This window comes from Protomyctophum parallelum (assembly GCF_964188405.1).
Source record: "Protomyctophum parallelum genome assembly, chromosome: 18".
NCBI classification, from domain to species: domain Eukaryota; kingdom Metazoa; phylum Chordata; class Actinopteri; order Myctophiformes; family Myctophidae; genus Protomyctophum; species Protomyctophum parallelum.
Genome location: NC_139716.1, coordinates 45,714,059 through 45,727,662, shown reverse-complemented (window position 1 = coordinate 45,727,662; position 13,604 = coordinate 45,714,059). Strand labels below are relative to the sequence as shown.

General features: G+C 43.4%; 1 protein-coding gene across 1 annotated transcript in view; it reads right to left on the bottom strand.

Moving 5' to 3' along the window:
* avil (advillin) overlaps nt 1-11,898 on the bottom strand; it is a gene marked incomplete at its 3' end in the record, with an annotated part of 51,675 nt that extends 39,777 nt beyond the window's left edge. Inside the window, exons 1-6 of the mRNA XM_083789290.1 lie at nt 11,825-11,898; nt 9,205-9,279; nt 7,708-7,904; nt 5,205-5,313; nt 1,809-1,919; nt 164-375 (exon numbers count right to left, since the gene is read on the bottom strand). Of these exons, the coding sequence (XP_083645416.1) occupies nt 164-375; nt 1,809-1,919; nt 5,205-5,313; nt 7,708-7,904; nt 9,205-9,279; nt 11,825-11,884 (764 nt within the window). The 5' untranslated portion in view covers nt 11,885-11,898. The remainder of the gene's footprint in view (nt 1-163; nt 376-1,808; nt 1,920-5,204; nt 5,314-7,707; nt 7,905-9,204; nt 9,280-11,824) is intronic.
* Nucleotides 11,899-13,604: the final 1,706 nt, after the last annotated feature.

Sequence of the window (13,604 nt, the reverse complement as noted above, 5' to 3'; positions counted from 1 at the left end):
TACTCACTGGTACAGGGTGGTGTCAGACTGAATACTCACTGGTACAGGGTGGTGTCAGACTGAATACTCACTGGTACAGGGTGGTGTCAGACTATACTCACTGGTACAGGGTGCTGGTCAGACTATACTCACTGGTACAGGGTGCTGGTCAGACTATACTCACTGGTACAGGGTGAGCTGGGCCAGCCGGTGGTGGTCAGATGTCTGGTCAGAGGTCCCAGGGGTCTTCAGCTCAGAGGTTCTGGGCCCCAGAGCGCTGGTCAGTATGTCCATGAGGTGAGGAGGGGCGTGGACCTCCATGTCGCCCTCCACCACCCCCACCTCCGCCCGCCCGCCCCGCTCCCTGTCCCGGATGTCTTTGGCCAACATCATGCCCTGGGAACGGAAGGTACCGACCGTGTCAATTTAAACAACATCATGCCCTGGGAACGGAGGTTACCGTGTCAATTTAAACAACATCATGCCCTTGGAACGGAGGTTACCGTGTCAATTTAAACAACATCATGCCCTGGGAACGGAGGTTACCGTGTCAATTTAAACAACATCATGCCCTGGGAACGGAGGGTTACCGTGTTAATTTAACCCATTCTGAACGGGAACCCATTTTGGTGTTAGCATCATGTTATGCTTTAGCTATTGAAAAATAGCAGACCTACAAGCTCATAGCGCGCCACCGAGTGGCGTGCTACGAGCTTGTAGGTCTGCTATTTTTGAAAAATCGACAAGAACGACTGACATTTTTATAGAATCTGATCTCAGGTCAGAATGGGTTCATCAGACCAGTGTGTGTCCAGTGGAAACCTCGTATGAATCTGATCTCAGGTCAGAATGGGTTAATGTAGTTCTTTAGATACCTTCATAGTGTATTATGTAGTTCTTTAGATACCTTCATAGTGTATTATGTAGTTCTTTAGATACCTTCATAGTGTATTATGTAGCTCTTTAGATACCTTTATAGTGTATTATGTAGTTCTTTAGATACCTTCATAGTGTATTATGTAGTTCTTTAGATACCTTTATAGTGTATTATGTAGTTCTTTAGATACCTTCATAGTGTATTATGTAGTTCTTTAGATACCTTCATAGTGTATTATGTAGTTCTATTTATGTAAATAGTGTATTATGTAGTTCTTTAGATACCTTCATAGTGTATTATGTAGTTCTTTAGATACCTTCATAGTGTATTATGTAGTTCTTTAGATACCTTCATAGTGTATTATGTAGTTCTTTAGATACCTTCATAGTGTATTATGTAGTTCTATTTATGTACATAGTGTATTATGTAGTTCTTTAGATACCTTCATAGTGTATTATGTAGTTCTTTAGATACCTTCATAGTGTATTATGTAGTTCTTTAGATACCTTCATAGTGTATTATGTAGTTCTTTAGATACCTTCATAGTGTATTATGTAGTTCTTTAGATACCTTCATAGTGTATTATGTAGTTCTTTAGATACCTTCATAGTGTATTATGTAGTTCTTTAGATACCTTCATAGTGTATTATGTAGTTCTTTAGATACCTTCATAGTGTATTATGTAGTTCTTTAGATACCTTCATAGTGTATTATGTAGTTCTTTAGATACCTTCATAGTGTATTATGTAGTTCTTTAGATACCTTCATAGTGTATTATGTAGTTCTTTAGATACCTTCATAGTGTATTATGTAGTTCTTTAGATACCTTCATAGTGTATTATGTAGTTCTTTAGATACCTTCATAGTGTATTATGTAGTTCTTTAGATACCTTCATAGTGTATTATGTAGTTCTATTTATGTAAATAGTGTATTATGTAGTTCTTTAGATACCTTCAGTCTCTCCTGTCTGTTGCTCTCCGGTCCGTTCCACTGGACTATAGTGTTGCCCAAATCCAGCAGAAAAACGTCTCCAGTGTTGAAGCTGCTCCAACTCACCTCCACCTAGAATATATATACATAGACTTTATCTGCTCCAACTCACCTCCACCTAGAATATATATACATAGACTTTATCTGCTCCAACTCACCTCCACCTAGAATATATATACATAGACTTTATCTGCTCCAACTCACCTCCACCTAGAATATATATACATAGACTTTATCTGCTCCAACTCACCTCCACCTAGAATATATATACATAGACTTTATCTGCTCCAACTCACCTCCACCTAGAATATATATACATAGACTTTATCTGCTCCAACTCACCTCCACCTAGAATATATATACATAGACTTTATCTGCTCCAACTCACCTCCACCTAGAATATATATACATAGACTTTATCTGCTCCAACTCACCTCCACCTAGAATATATATACATAGACTTTATCTGCTCCAACTCATCTCCACCTAGAATATATATACATAGACTTTATCTGCTCCAACTCACCTCCACCTAGAATATATATACATAGACTTTATCTGCTCCAACTCACCTCCACCTAGAATATATATACATAGACTTTATCTGCTCCAACTCACCTCCACCTAGAATATATATACATATACTTTATCTGCTCCAACTCACCTCCACCTAGAATATATATACATATACTTTATCTGCTCCAACTCACCTCCACCTAGAATATATATACATATACTTTATCTGCTCCAACTCACCTCCACCTAGAATATATATACATAGACTTTATCTGCTCCAACTCACCTCCACCTAGAATATATATACATATACTTTATCTGCTCCAACTCACCTCCACCTAGAATATATATACATATACTTTATCTGCTCCAACTCACCTCCACCTAGAATATATATACATAGACTTTATCTGCTCCAACTCACCTCCACCTAGAATATATATACATAGACTTTATCTGCTCCAACTCACCTCCACCTAGAATATATATACATAGACTTTATCTGCTCCAACTCACCTCCACCTAGAATATATATACATAGACTTTATCTGCTCCAACTCACCTCCACCTAGAATATATATACATAGACTTTATCTGCTCCAACTCACCTCCACCTAGAATATATATACATAGACTTTATCTGCTCCAACTCACCTCCACCTAGAATATATATACATATACTTTATCTGCTCCAACTCACCTCCACCTAGAATATATATACATATACTTTATCTGCTCCAACTCACCTCCACCTAGAATATATATACATAGACTTTATCTGCTCCAACTCACCTCCACCTAGAATATATATACATAGACTTTATCTGCTCCAACTCACCTCCACCTAGAATATATATACATAGACTTTATCTGCTCCAACTCACCTCCACCTAGAATATATATACATAGACTTTATCTGCTCCAACTCACCTCCACCTAGAATATATATACATAGACTTTATCTGCTCCAACTCACCTCCACCTAGAATATATATACATATACTTTATCTGCTCCAACTCACCTCCACCTAGAATATATATACATATACTTTATCTGCTCCAACTCACCTCCACCTAGAATATATATACATAGACTTTATCTGCTCCAACTCACCTCCACCTAGAATATATATACATAGACTTTATCTGCTCCAACTCACCTCCACCTAGAATATATATACATAGACTTTATCTGCTCCAACTCACCTCCACCTAGAATATATATACATAGACTTTATCTGCTCCAACTCACCTCCACCTAGAATATATATACATAGACTTTATCTGCTCCAACTCACCTCCACCTAGAATATATATACATAGACTTTATCTGCTCCAACTCACCTCCACCTAGAATATATATACATAGACTTTATCTGCTCCAACTCACCTCCACCTAGAATATATATACATAGACTTTATCTTGCTAACGGAACCCCAGAGGTCCTTAAAGGTCCATATAGTCATAGAACAGACCCTAGAGTGCTCTGGGACCTCCCTATAGGGACCCTGGGGGTCCTGGGACCCCCTCAATGAGCCCCTGGTCCCGCCCCCTTTCATGACGACGCCAGGCCCAGGAAATGAATCACAATGCATTTTTCCCTCATAGACATTTCAAAAAGTATTTATTTAGAGACCTTTTAAGCGTCGTACAAAGCCAACTCGAGGCGTGACAAATCATGACAACCCAAACACAATATTTTGGACCAAACAAATAATTACATAGAAGAAAAACAACAAAAAAAAGTGTTGTAACCTGCCGTTTTTTTAAATTCTTTGTTTGGCCCGAAAAATTGTGTTTGTTGTCATGATTTGTCACGACAAGAGTTGTCTTTGTCCGCGGCGTAAACGTCTTTAAATAAATACTTTCTGAAATGTCTATGAGGAAAATGAACGGAGACTCATTTCCTGGGCCCTGGTAGGGGACTGCAACGCTCTATATGGGACCCTGGGGGTCCTGGGACCTCCCTATATGGACCCTGGGGGTCCTGGGACCTCCCTATATGGACCCTGGGGGTCCTGGGACCTCCCTATATGGACCCTGGGGGTCCTGGGACCTCCCTATATGGACCCTGGGGGTCCTGGGACCTCCCTATAGGGACCCTGGGGGTCCTGGGACCTCCCTATATGGACCCTGGGGGTCCTGGGACCTCCCTATATGGACCCTGGGGGTCCTGGGACCTCCCTATATGGACCCTGGGGGTCCTGGGACCTCCCTATATGGACCCTGGGGGTCCTGGGACCTCCCTATATGGACCCTGGGGGTCCTGGGACCTCCCTATATGGACCCTGGGGGTCCTGGGACCTCCCTATATGGACCCAGGGTGACTCACCTCCATGGCAGTGACTCACCTCCATGGCAGTGACTCACCTCCATGGCAGTGACTCACCTCCATGGCAGTGACTCACCTCCATGGCAGTGACTCACCTCCATGGCAGTGACTCACCTCCATGGCAGTGACTCGCCTCCTTCCTTTCACAGACCCAGGGTGACTCACCTCCATGGCAGTGACTCACCTCCATGGCAGTGACTCACCTCCATGGCAGTGACTCACCTCCATGGCAGTGACTCACCTCCATGGCAGTGACTCACCTCCTTCCTTTTACAGACCCAGGGTGACTCACCTCCATGGCAGTGACTCACCTCCTTCCTTTCACAGACCCAGGGTGACTCACCTCCATGGCAGTGACTCACCTCCATGGCAGTGACTCACCTCCTTCCTTTCACAGACCCAGGGTGACTCGCCTCCATGGCAGTGACTCACCTCCATGGCAGTGACTCACCTCCATGGCAGTGACTCACCTCCATGGCAGTGACTCACCTCCATGGCAGTGACTCACCTCCATGGCAGTGACTCGCCTCCTTCCTTTCACATGCAGTAACCTGTGGATGTCGTAGCAGTTGGTCTCTGTGTGCCTCATGCCTGATGACACCCCACCTTTCTTATATCTGGAGGTCAGGAGGTCAGGAGAGAAATAATGTATTAGGAGAGAAATAATGTATTATATCTGAACAACAGACAGAAACTAGAGAAAGTGCCCTTCTGGGCACAGGTCTCCACCAGGATAGGAATGTAGGACATTGCAGCTTGCCTTCATCTGGTGGTTGGATAAAAGGGCAACAAAAGTAAATTAGAGGTAAAAACACTTTTCGGGCCAGTTATAGCGCCACCTTGAGGCTGAGTTGAAATTGTTCATTTGGCATTTCTTCCTCTGCCTAGTGGGAATGTGCGTGCACAATTTCACGGAAATCACGCGATGTGTTCATGATTTGCAGCATTTTGTTTGAAACTGAGCACTCCTGTGAACTTTGGAAGCCAATCTTAACCAATCAGGATGGAGTCTGAGAAATCTGAAAGACCCGTTTCGTTGAATGGCTCTAGAGAGACTGTGTACCAATTTGCGCGATGTTTGGACAAAATCTGTAGGTGTACTGTGCAAAAACTTGTTTTGCACAAAGCGGCCTCCTGGTGGCGCTATAACAGGCCGCTCTGGAAATTTTGGGGCAGAGGTTCATCGTTGGCATCCAGGGAGTGTCTGTGCAAAATTTGGCATCGAACGGGTTAACGGTGCCGGAGATTAGCTGCTCACGGTCACACACACGGACGGACACACGGACGGACGGACGGAGTGCAAAACATGCCTTCGGCCTGGTGGAGACAATAATGTATTATATCTGAACACCTTTTCAGACTCCATCATGGCCCATAGCACTTACCCTACCCCCTTAGATAGCACTTCCGTAGACTTAGATAGCATTTGATACAGACTTATAGCATGTTATGTAGACAGCACTATAATTGCATTGTATATAGTCATAGCACGCCATAGTACATAATGTATAGCATAGTAGTATTATTCGTTTCCAATTCTAGTATATATGTATAGTGTCATTATATAGATATTCCACTGTTACTTTCTTAGCTTACGCATGTTTCATGATAAATGTTTTTATGTGATGTATTCCCATGCTTTTTGTTCTTGCTTAATGTAAATCGCTCTGGATTAAGAGCGTCTGCTAAATGCCTACATTGTAAATTGTAAATTGTAACAACAGAAAGACACTGAGCTATGATAGGAATAATGTATTGTACATCTTGTTGTTTCCCTCTGAATGCTTTGTGGATGGATGACCCAAACAGATATGTGATGAATCTTAGGGCCCTTGCCCTAACAGATGACCCAAACAGATATGTGATGAATCTTAGGGCCCTTGCCCTAACAGATGACCCAAACAGATATGTGTTGAATCTTAGGGCCCTTGCCCTAACAGATGACCCAAACAGATATGTGATGAATCTTAGGGCCCTTGCCCTAACAGATGACCCAAACAGATATGTGATGAATCTTAGGGCCCTTGCCCTAACAGATGACCCAAACAGATATGTGATGAATCTTAGGGCACTTGCCCCAACAGATGACCCAAACAGATATGTGATGAATCTTAGGGCACTTGCCCTAACAGATGACCCAAACAGATATGTGATGAATCTTAGGGCACTTGCCCTAACAGATGACCCAAACAGATATGTGATGAATCTTAGGGCCCTTGCCCTAACAGATGACCCAAACAGATATGTGATGAATCTTAGGGCACTTGCCCTAACAGATGACCCAAACAGATATGTGATGAATCTTAGGGCACTTGCCCTAACAGATGACCCAAACAGATATGTGATGAATCTTAGGGCACTTGCCCTAACAGATGACCCAAACAGATATGTGATGAATCTTAGGGCACTTGCCCTAACAGATGACCCAAACAGATATGTGATGAATCTTAGGGCCCTTGCCCTAACAGATGACCCAAACAGATATGTGATGAATCTTAGGGCACTTGCCCTAACAGATGACCCAAACAGATATGTGATGAATCTTAGGGCACTTGCCCTAACAGATGACCCAAACAGATATGTGATGAATCTTAGGGCACTTGCCCTAACAGATGACCCAAACAGATATGTGATGAATCTTAGGGCACTTGCCCTAACAGATGACCCAAACAGATATGTGATGAATCTTAGGGCACTTGCCCTAACAGATGACCCAAACAGATATGTGATGAATTTTAGGGCACTTGCGTCCGTCCGTCCGTCTGTTACCAGCTAATCTCCGGCACCGTCAACCCGGTCGATGCCACATTTTGCACACACACACTCCCTGGATGCCAACAACGGCCTGTTATAGCGCCACCAGGAGGCAGACTTTTGTAAAACACATTTTTGAGTGGTGCAACCACTCCTACAATCAGCAATGTCCGTGTACCTGTGTACCTGTATCATGTATCAGTGGTCATGAGCACGAGTATGGGACTTATTAATACCAGTAGAGTACAGTAACTCACATAATGCCGTGTCTGAAGTATCCGCGGAAGGCGTCCGACTCGTGCGTCTGGACCTCGCGGTGCTGCACGGGGGCGGAGCCTAGGAACTCGTCCAATTGGACGGTGTAGACGGCGGCGGCGCCCTGTTCGTCCTGACTGGACTCCGCCCCCACCCAGTAGTGGAGGTCATAGGTCACGCTGCTGCCCATTCTGTGTGTCTGGAGACAAGAGGTCATAGGTCACTGCTGCCCATTCTGTGTCTGGAGAGACAAGAGGTCATAGGTCACTGCTGCCCATTCTGTGTGTCTAGAGAGGGACAAGAGGTCAATAGGTCACGCTGCCCATTCTGTGTGTCTAGAGAGAGACAAGAGGTCAATAGGTCACTGCTGCCCATTCTGTGTGTCTGGAGACAAGAGGTCATAGGTCACTGCTGCCCATTCTGTGTGTCTAGAGACAAGAGGTCATAGGTCACTGCTGCCCATTCTGTGTGTCTGGAGACAAGAGGTCATAGGTCACTGCTGCCCATTCTGTGTGTCTAGAGACAAATAGGTCACTGCTGCCCATTCTGTGTGTCTAGAGACAAGAGGTCAATAGGTCACTGCTGCCCATTCTGTGTGTCTAGAGACAAGAGGTCAATAGGTCACGCTTCCCATTCTGTGTGTCTTAAGAGGTTGAGTTAGATGGAATACAAGAGAGTTCAACAAACCATGTACAACCCAGATTCGGCTCAAACAAGGGACTAAATTCATTTTGCCACCAACATGTGGAACGCCCTACCAACAGTCATTAAGACATGTGAATCCCTTGACTCCTTCAAAACCGCTCTCAAAGGGCCCCTATATGGACGGCTGCAATATGAAACTGGCCCCCGTAACGGGCCCCCCCCCTTTTCCCCCTCACTGTATATGTTGTTTATATAGAAGTGTATACTGTATGTGTACGTCTCTAGATGTTGTGATGAGTTGAACATGGTGGACCGTGTTGTAAACCAGTGTAATGTTTATCAGTGTGTCGTCACAGAACAGAGATGAGGCTTAGGCCCGTTCTGAACGGGAACCCATTTTGGTGTCAGCATCACGTTATGCTTCAGCTATTGAAAAATAGCAGACCTACAAGCTCATAGCGCGCCACCGAGTGGCGCGCTACGAGCTTGTAGATCTGCTATTTTTTGAAAAATCGATCTCAGGTCAGAATGGGTTCATCAGACCAGTGTGTGTCCAGTGGAAACCTCGTATGAATCTGATCTCAGGTCAGAATGGGTTAGGGTTATACCAGAGAACAGAGGTGAGGTCTCATCCCAGAGGAGGTCATAGGAAAATGCACTGCATGTTGACAGAGCAAGTCTATTGTAAATATGCAAACCGCATGAGCCAAAACAAACACATGCACTGATGCACGCACGCACGCACGCACGCACGCACGCACGCACGCACGCACGCACGCACGCACGCACGCACGCACGCACGCACGCACGCACTCACTCACGCACGCACGCACGCGCACATGCACAGGACTTACAGAGAGTAGTATGTAGCAGTCACCCTCGTAAAAGTTCCCGTGGGATTTCTCTGGAACTTGGACCAGTTCCATTTTCTGTGGAGCAAATAGAAACGTTGCATAATTACTATAGGGGGCCAGCGGTGGACCAACGGTTTGGCCTCCTGGTGGCGCTATAACCCTAACCCTATAGGGGGCGCTATAACCCTAACCCTATAGGGGGCCAGCGGTGGACCAACGGTTTGGCCTCCTGGTGGCGCTATAACCCTAACCCTATAGGGGGCGCTATAACCCTAACCCTATAGGGGGCCAGCGGTGGACCAACGGTTTGGCCTCCTGGTGGCGCTATAACCCTAACCCTATAGGGGGCGCTATAACCCTAACCCTATAGGGGGCCAGCGGTGGACCAACGGTTTGGCCTCCTGGTGGCGCTCTAACCCTAACCCTATAGGGGGCGCTCTAACCCTAACCCTATAGGGGGCCAGCGGTGGACCAACGGTTTGGCCTCCTGGTGGCGCTATAACCCTAACCCTATAGGGGGCCAGCGGTGGACCAACGGTTTGGCCTCCTGGTGGCGCTATAACCCTAACCCTATAGGGGGCCAGCGGTGGACCAACGGTTTGGCCTCCTGGTGGCGCTATAACCCTAACCCTATAGGGGGCCAGCGGTGGACCAACGGTTTGGCCTCCTGGTGGCGCTATAACCCTAACCCTATAGGGGGCCAGCGGTGGACCAACGGTTTGGCCTCCTGGTGGCGCTATAACCCTAACCCTATAGGGGGCCAGCGGTGGACCAACGGTTTGGCCTCCTGGTGGCGCTATAACCCTAACCCTATAGGGGGCCAGCGGTGGACCGGCACGTTAAAGGTTTTATGACATTCATTTTCATTTATCTTTCTTTTTCTTTTTTCTTTTAGGTTTTATGACCTCAATTACACCCAAAAAACCTGAACTTTGAACATTCAGTGGATTTTCTGTGGTCTGAAGTTTTCTTTGGGTTATTTTGGGCCTTTTGAGCTACAATGAAAACAGGCAACACAGTGATAACAGTGACATCTGCTGGCAAATCCCATTGACATATATGGGATTTGCAGGAGCTTACATCACAAACAGCAGGAAAATCAGAGCACCTGTTTGAGCCAGAAAACCCCAGATCACAGACAATCTACTGAATGTTAAAAGTTAATGTTTTTTGGGTGCAACTGAGATTAGAAAACCTAAAAAAAATAAGAACAATTCCAAAACCTTTTTTTTTTATGTCACAATCCCTTTAAAATTACCACCGCTGAAGTGCCCTTGAGCAAGGCATTGAACCCCCTACCATGAAATGTTCTATGAGCAGGGCCTGGCTGTAAACAAGTTCTTGAGCTTAGTCCACTTCCCTGCAGGGTAAACAAAGAACTTTGCTTCTTCCAACAATAAGGAACTGTATATGTACTTCAGAACATAATAACAGAACTGACCTTAATAATAAAACACTATACAGTCATTAATACTGTTCAGGATTTCTATCGTTGTACATGCAGTTAGCCTGTAGTAATCAGTTGTTTTTTAGCAGTTAAAGGGTAGAGAGATGCATGTTCAGGTCAGGATATACATTTTATCCAATCAGGATAAAGAACTGGAACACTATAAACAGATATAGCTGAATTGGGTAGTCTCTATCAATCAGCGGAGAGGCTCCTGTTGCTCAGAGCTTTGTCCTGCTGCTACCAAAACAATTAAACGCCTACCCATTATGGACGGGAACCCCTTTTGGTGTTTTAACTGTCAGCATCATGTTGTGCTTTAGCTATTGAAAAATAGCAGATCTACAAGCTCATAGCGCGCCACCGAGTGGCGCGCTATGAGCTTGTAGGTCTGCTATTTCTTTTGAAAAATCGTGAAAATGCGGCACAAATCCTTGAATAATTGAATGCCACAGACGTCCAACACTATTTATCCATCATGTATAAATGAGAGATAAGGGCTCAGGGGTCAGGGGTCAGGACGATGAGGCCTTTTCCTGGAGGGGTCAGAATGACATTTGGACTTAACCCTCTAAGACCCAGCGTTGCTTTTTAGCAACAATTTTTTTTTTTTAATTACTAAATTATTATTATTTTCTGTTCTTTTCATCAATGATGTTCATTGCAATGCCATTTCAATGCCATTGGTCATGATATTTGCATACCCCCCACAGAGGCTGAAATTCACACAAATGTCTGGACTAACCCATTTTTTAACCTAAGACTTTTGACCTTTACCCTAATAAAAGTAGGTAAAATAATTGTAATATATGTTTTTTTGTGATCATTAGAATGTCTACAACATTTTATTCATTATTGTGAAAGATATCCCCAAAATGTAAATTATTAATTTATTTTATTATTATATAATTATTATATAATTATTATAAACTTTTCATCAAACTTTATTTTTTTTATTTTTTTTAACATATTTTTTAGTCTTAGTCCTAGTAGTACAAAGTAGTAGTAAGGTTGAAATCTATTTTTTGCAAGTAGAAATTAATGCGGGTGTTAGAGGGTTAGACAGTTTTTCCTCTTTCAGAAGACTTCTTCATTTATCCCATTCTGACCTGAGATCAGATTCTAAAAATGTCTATTACATCCTGACAGTTTAATTATTAAAAGTCCAAATACCTCGATTCTCCAGATGACGAGTCCAGAGTTCTGAGTGACTGCTCTGAGCGTGTACTCCATGGTTCTGTATAAACGTCTTATACGGTTCTGGGAAAATATGAAGAATGAATCATCATTATCCCATTCTGACCGGGCACCCATTTTGGTGTCAGCATCATGTTATGCTTTAGCTATTTAAAAATAGCAGATCTACAAGCTCATATCGCGCCACCGAGTGGCGCGATACGAGCTTGTAGGTCTGCTATTTTTTGAAAAATCGAAGAACGACTGACATTTTTAGAATCTGATCTCAGGTCATAATGGGCTCATCAGACCAGCGTGTGTCCGGCGGAAACCTCGTATGAATCTGATCTCAGGTCAGAATGGGTTATGGGAATACTAGTAATGCAAAACTCATTTTACTTGCAGAATAATAAGAATGTATATTTACAATATGTGTTTATATCAACCCGGCAGTGTTCTGTTATCCGTCAACGTGACTGTAAATATCAGGCAGTATTGATGACTTTACCCCATTCTGACCTGAGATCAGATTCATACGAGGTTTCCACTGGACACACACACTGGTCTGATTAACCCATTCTGACCTGAGATCAGATTCAACAAAATGTCAGTCGTTCTTCGATTTTTTTTAAATAGCAGATCTACAAGCTCGTATCGCGCCACTCGGTGGCGATCTGCTATTTTTCAATAGCTAAAGCACGACATAATGCTAACACCAAAATGGGTTCCCGTTCAGAATGGGTTAACCCCTTGAAGCCCAGCATCCATGGGCCGGGGGAACATTAGGCCAACAGGTGTTGTGAGCTTGTAGATCGGCTATTTATTTAGGTTGGGAGGGCACAAAAAGTGTCGCTGGCACACTTTTATGGGTCAGCTAATAATTTATTTATTTTGTATTCAAATATATGTATAAAGACATTTTTTTTAAATCAATCAGCATGAATACACATAACAATTCCATACAAACATGTTTTAAAAAAAAGAATCCTGAAACTATAGCAGATCTACAAGCTCACAACAACGCGTCTTGCTATTTTCACTAGATTAGGTTAAGCATCAAATCTACACAACCTGTCACGTCTAAAGACAGGAGAAACACCATGGTCCATTAACCCATTGGGCGGGGACCCCTTTTGGTGTTTTAAACATTATGTTATAATTTAGCTATTGAAAAATAGCAGATCTACAAGCTCATAGCGCGCCACAAGCTTGTAGGTCTGCTATTTTTTTGTAATCGTTAATATGTGCCTCAAATCTTTCAGAAAATTGTCATGATTTAGAAAACTTTTTTTTTTTTTTTTTTCTCGACGTCAGGCCTGAATGGGTTAAGCATCAAATCTACACAACCTGTCACGTCTAAAGTCAGGAGAAACACCATTACATCACTGATTGGTCCATTAATTTCAACCTGAGACAGACCAATAAGATCAATGAAACAGTTCAGACAGACTTACATTAAACACAGAGCCAATAGGATCAATAGTTCAGACAGACTTACATTAAACACAGAGCCAATAGGATCAATAGTTCAGACAGACTTACATTCAACGCAGAGCCAATAGGATCAATAGTTCAGACAGACTTACATTCAACGCAGAGCCAATAGGATCAATAGTTCAGACAGACTTACATTCAACGCAGAGCCAATAGGATCAATAGTTCAGACAGACTTACATTCAACACAGAGCCAATAGGATCAATAGTTCAGACAGACTTACATTCAACGCAGAGCCAATAGGATCAATAGAACAGTTCAGACAGACTTACATTCAACGCA